Source organism: Apostichopus japonicus, chromosome 22 (genome assembly GCF_037975245.1).
Source record: "Apostichopus japonicus isolate 1M-3 chromosome 22, ASM3797524v1, whole genome shotgun sequence".
In the NCBI taxonomy this organism is placed as follows: Eukaryota; Metazoa; Echinodermata; class Holothuroidea; order Aspidochirotida; family Stichopodidae; genus Apostichopus; species Apostichopus japonicus.
In genome coordinates this window covers 4748528-4754527 of record NC_092582.1, presented here as the reverse complement: position 1 = coordinate 4754527, position 6000 = coordinate 4748528, and the positions used below count along the sequence as shown (strand labels likewise).

Genomic DNA, 6000 nt, shown 5'->3' with positions numbered 1-6000 from the left:
TAGATGAAGCCCCCTTTCTAACATAAAATGACATCCTGTCACACAATTGAATTGCTTTCCATGGTTATACTCTAAACCACAAGCAATTGTGGGTGTAGTGCATAACTTATTCTGCAATGCGCTCTCCAAATAAAGTGATCAATAAACGACAATATTTTATATAATCGAAACCGGGAAATGGTTCGATATCATTTCTGCGCAAGCGTTGAGTAATCGTCTATCATATTTGTTATCTCGTTCCAGAGAAAAATAATGATGGCAAAAACACGGACGCTTTTGTCTGGTAGAGTCACTTTCTCTAATCATGATTAGCGTCATCATTTAATTAAACAGTCCCCATTACCAGGGTATACTTGAATACTTCCGTAGATTGAGTGCTGTAAACATAAACACACTAGTAACAATCCTAGGTCTGGGCTAGTATTACGACATTTCTTCACACGGAAGCTAAACGCCAGGAATTTTAAATTAAAACTATTTTTCAGGGACATCATCATAATTGAGATCGAAATTGTTACTCTTTCAATTATCAAAGGAAAGAGAAGCACTACTTTGCGATAAATTAGTTAGAACCTTCAAGCCTCAACAAAGAATAACGTACATTGGGTGCCACTTTAGTGTTTATTGCTCAACTTCAACGTTAGGTGTTAGTACTGTTAGTGTTACGGGTTGAGGTCTGGCGCATAGTTGTGCCCAAGTTTTGAATTATTTTGCATTAGCCTTTAATTTTAGAAACAAGTTTTACAACAATGGGAAGAAAGAATGAGTCAGAAGCTAGTGATGCAAATGGGCTCCACAGCGAATCTTTTGATGACTTGGACGATCCAGATGCAGAAATGAGGATGAAAAAATATGGTAATTGGCGTGACTATGATTTATGAACTACCTAGGCCAGGTTAGGCCTATCCCCTGAAGTGATACTGTAGGCCTAGGTCCATCGAAGAAATGAGTGTATTGTAGCCTTTGCATAGACTAACAGTAACAGTTTGCACTAACTTTAGCTTACTATTAACCTGACTTCGGCTAGGTGGAGTCATGTCACTGTATGGCATAATGTTACACCTGTGCAACTTTGGCATAAGTTAGATAACTTTGGCTAATAAGTTACAGGTGGGTGTTGGACCTAGGCCTAACCAAGGCCTACTTTTAAATTTGACGTGACCTATAACTGTAGGTTTTAACCAACTAGGATGAGTAAACACAACAAGCACCGTGGTCGAGGGTGAACACAATTAAGTCCTGACTGTGGTCCAGGGAGCATACTACTAATAACATCACAAAAATGCTGTTAAACTTACAACATAGTGAAAATTAAGCCCTTTAGGCATAACTGTTAGGCCTAGTCTACATGATGAGAACCATGCTAGAGCACAAACATGAAAATACAACCTAGGGACCGGACTAGTTTGAGAGATACTCTGATGAGGACAAAACTAAAACGAATGACAATTGACTTTGTACAGGGTTAATTATCATTCGAGAATGACAGCGAATGACACCAAATGACAACAAAGGACGGTGGTGAGAAGAGATACAATGATTAAATTCGGTTATTGGTTTTCTGCACAAAAATGATTTGAGTTAAATCACATGTTACGTGGCTGCAGGGTTTTGGTGTAATTTACGGATAGAAACCACAGGGAAAGTTTTTGTGTGAGAATGCGCCTGAGTGCTATGCTTTTGACATCTGCAGATTTATATGAAAAGATAACTGAAGTAATTGTTAGGTGCTGGCTAATTGGTATGGTTGAAACTGATATATCCACGATTAATTTGGGTGGAAAATGCTATGATATCGTACTATGAAAGTATAAAAATTGTAGTCGCAACGACTGTTTTCTCGAAAATTTTCTAGGAACGTTTGGCTGCAATCCAAAAAATCCAATGAGATGAATCATCCGGCAACTTATATAGGCCCCTATATATATACATTTTTCATGTAGGGAACTTAGGAATGAATACATGGCGTTCGAGCAGTGGCATGCCCAAATGGGGGGGGGTGGGGACGGCCCCCACCTTTATGATCAGTCGGGGAAAAGAACGTCGGTCGGTGGAATGAGAGAATCGATAATTTCACAAATAATTTGAGGAGAACTTGACCTTAAAATTGCTAATAATATTTAAACATTCACTGGTCAACTTTTGAAGCAAATGTCTGTGCTGTCATTCACTGTCATTCGTTTTAGTCAACGCAATTTTTTATAGTGTTCAACATATTGTCATTTGTTATGTGTAACGCAATTGTCATTCGTTTTAGTAACACCCCTCTGATGTAAGGAATTTTCCATTGCTAAATTATTCCACAGTGGAAGAAATTTGATAGGCCTTACTTCAGAATTTAAGTTTCCTGAAGCTTTTATGACAATATTTTGAAACATTTGTTTTATTATTCATTTTTATAGAACAGTAATCTCAGTAGGCATAAGACAAGCTATTCAGTAAGTTTGACTATCTATAGCTTGTCACATACTGTGTATTTATTCCTGACCTAATTCAATGAATTAATTGTTATTTAGCAGCATTGGCATATATCACAACGGTAGAGCTCTTAAAATACAGAATTTCTGGAATTTTTTTAATTGTCCAAACATTTGAATGACATATAGCCTATTCCAGACCTTTTGTACTTATTTTAAGTTTTAGTACTGTAGGCCATTCTTATAAAATTTCACAATACTTGACAAGTAGCTGTTGAGCTGAGAGTTTTACTGTTGTTGTCATGGAATCCATCAGCAGTATGGCACTTGATTACCAGAAGTACATTTTGGTTTTGTAATTTTTTAAAGAACATGTTCATTGACCGAACGTGTGTGGCAATTTTTGGAGGCAGAAAACGGTTTTAAGCACATGTTATGTGTTTTATGAAAACTACACTTGTATTAAAGTGGAAATGTGTGTGTGTGTTAGTGGAGCATATATCTGAATACAAATTCAGCCTGCTTGTAAGCATAATCACCTTCATTGTGTGACTGCTGCAGAGACTTATAAACATGTTCAAATTACCAGATTATTATCCAGATATGACAAGTGTCCTCAGCTGTACAAACCCTGGACCATGATAACAGGCTTTGCAATTTTAGTACCTATTTGATGCACTGTATCGTACATGTAAATTTTCCTTCTACGTAGTGCTTATGTGGACGCTATTGCTGGTACACTTCCTATCATTGGGCAGGGTACTGGTTTTGACTGTGCAAGTGATTTGCAATACTCCTTCAATCATTTCAAAATATCACAGGTTCAATATACAAACAAAAAACAAGAAAGAGAATGATAAGCAGATGCTTTAAGTAGTTGTGAGAAGAAATTGCTAAGCCTCATTGCTTTAAATGCCACCACCTTTATCCAATCGGCCACAGCACCGGTACCTAAGGGGGTGGCTAGTTGGCAATCAGACACATTCTCTGAATAAAAATCAATGTGATCAAACACATGGCACTTGCCTTTAGTGTGTCAATACATTTTACTTTAAAACAGAAAAAGGAGATATGTGGAGTAAATAAACCATTCACATAAATTAATGAACATAATGTTACATATCGCCATACATGGTACATGTTTTACAACTTCTAAATTAATTTTTATTAAGAATTTTACTGACCGAATGTGTCAGTCAACTAAACTTGACAAACCAAATTGCCAGGGGCCTCCGCCTGCACAAGCACTATCTAGTCTGTGATCATGAGTACTATGTTGTAGCTTGTACACAGTTTATATGCCTAGCCTGACGCAAACGACAACGACGGAGTAACTTGCAAAGCCGTGGTCATGAAAACTGCATACTTCAGCAGGCTAGTTTTTTACTGTAGAAGCATACGTACGCTAACAGTTATCATAGATTGATCGGTTCAGTTTGTTTTGAGTGAAACTTTGATGCAAACTTTGACAAAAAATGCCAGCCATTTGCAAAAAGGCCTCAGTCTGGTGATGTAATTTCTTGTAAAGTGGGGATTTTAAAATTGCGAATGCTTATCTCATCTGACTGTAGAAGACTGAAATAAAATGAACAGCTTGGCAAGAATCAATGAATGAGGAGCAAAATTAATCAGAACTCGTTAAGATGTTTAAATCACTCTTTCTAAGTTGTTGACAAAGGGCAGTAATTAAAACATGCATCCCCTTGAGGATAAAATTTGGAGTAATTTGTATTACTATCTGTATTTTTTTCTGTACAGGTCCACCAAGAGTGTACGAACCTCACTTTCATGGACCAGTTTTAGACAGGTGAGAACCCAGATTGCTCTCTACAACCCTCCCTCTTACACCATATACACAAGTGTCTACTTTAAGTTTGTACCAAAAGGTCAACAGGCCAACTGGTCAGAATTCAACTTGCATAGATCTTTCAATCTGTCTGTCTCTGAGTATGTCTGTCTGTGAGCAACTGACAAAATCATTCTTTATCTCACAATTTTAAAATACCTCATTTGTGAAAATTTTGACATTTATATGGATCTGTTAGTGGTGATTTAAGGGTGAAATTAAGAGGTCAAATGTCATTTGGGGTCAGTTCAAATATGGAAACTTTTCTTGAATTTGCACTTAAAGGTCATCTAGGGGTTAATATGACCTAGATATGAATAAATAATTTTGTCATCCACAGAAATATAGACAAAATATTCACTAAATAAACTCAGGAAGGTTGTTGTAAAGAACCATTCGATTTCATCATTGAGTATTTCCATCTGCACCATTTGTGCTCTACTTTGGTGCATATTTTGGGTCAATATTGCATTAATTTGTATGTCTGATATGTACTATTGCAATATGTTCCTAGTGCCAATATAACAGGCAATATTCCTCCAGTCATCTTATGACATCATTCTCTTGTAAATTGTCAAGAGCTTTTGGACAATTGAACACTCTTGAAATACTAAAAGAGGCTCTCACTTTCAGAAACTTAACAAATTTAAAGCTACATGTGGTCTGACTATGCATTTCACAAATCATGATATTGTACAGTAGCATACCTTCCCTCTTCCTCACAAGAAATACTTTGATATAACTTTAGAAAGCTACCCTCTACTATTGTCAATATATATGTAACCTAGACCACTAGATTCTCTTGTTGTTGAGTTGAGTTGTGTAAAGAGCTAGAGGAATCATTGCAATCATGTTGTGTCCAGTATGGACAGTAGGTTTGTGTGTGTGTATGTAGTGTGTGTATGCATGTGTGAGTGTATGTGGTGATTTTGGCTAGTAAACAGGATAACCCAAATTGAACAGTGTGAGCACATATCATATAGATTGTTACTGTCTAGCATTATGGAGGTATAGAACCATGATGTTCTTTGGCAAGGTGAAAGGCCAGTTGATTCCCCGAAAGACATAAAAATTTGATATCCGAGATATATATATTGTACAGATATGCCATACCAATATGCTATGTAGGCTAATTGGTGAAGTGTATGGAATTTAAGTAATTTTTCTTTTGGTGGGAGGTCAAGGGTCACATTTGAGTCATGTTACGGTGTTTTAAAGTGAATGAAGAATGAAAAATATGTTTATAGGGTTAAAAAAAGAAATCTTGAAAATGATGCAAAATCAAAGTTGATCAAATTTAGTCTTATCAGTGGACGACTTATATGGCAAAATTTGGATCGTTATATCTAGATGCTAATAAGGTCGAAAAGTATCCATATCGATTTAAGTGTTGGTATTTTGTTTTGAAAAATTTGTTAAATCTGTTCAGGAAGAGTAACTGACTAATTTCTCTTAGTATTTTACTAATTTACATCCACTGTGAAACTTAAACTAAAAGTACGGTTTTGTACTTAGTTTGTATGTATTTTACCTGTCTTCTGTTTTTGCCTATAATACTGTTGCCTCATGAAAGTACTACTGTACGTCCATTTTGAGCTTAAATTATGAAATGCTCTACAAATCTCTGTTATCTATAAAAACCATCTGGATATATATTTTTATCCGGGACAACTATCTAGATGACTTCTGCTTTGTAACAATAATTAACCCTCAAAAAATAAAATCAATTGCAAAACA

The 6000-nt window shown here is 36.0% G+C and overlaps 1 protein-coding gene across 2 annotated transcripts in view; it reads left to right on the top strand.

Moving 5' to 3' along the window:
- Positions 1–220: 220 nt before the first annotated feature.
- LOC139963356 (choline transporter-like protein 2) overlaps positions 221–6000 on the top strand; it is a 42448-nt gene continuing 36668 nt past the window's right edge. For both annotated transcript variants that reach the window (XR_011791570.1, XM_071964025.1), the window contains exons 1-2: positions 221–855; positions 4176–4224. Coding sequence is in view for 1 of the 2 variants with exons in the window: in XM_071964025.1 (XP_071820126.1) it covers positions 750–855; positions 4176–4224 (155 nt within the window). In the remaining variant the exon portion in view is untranslated. The remainder of the gene's footprint in view (positions 856–4175; positions 4225–6000) is intronic.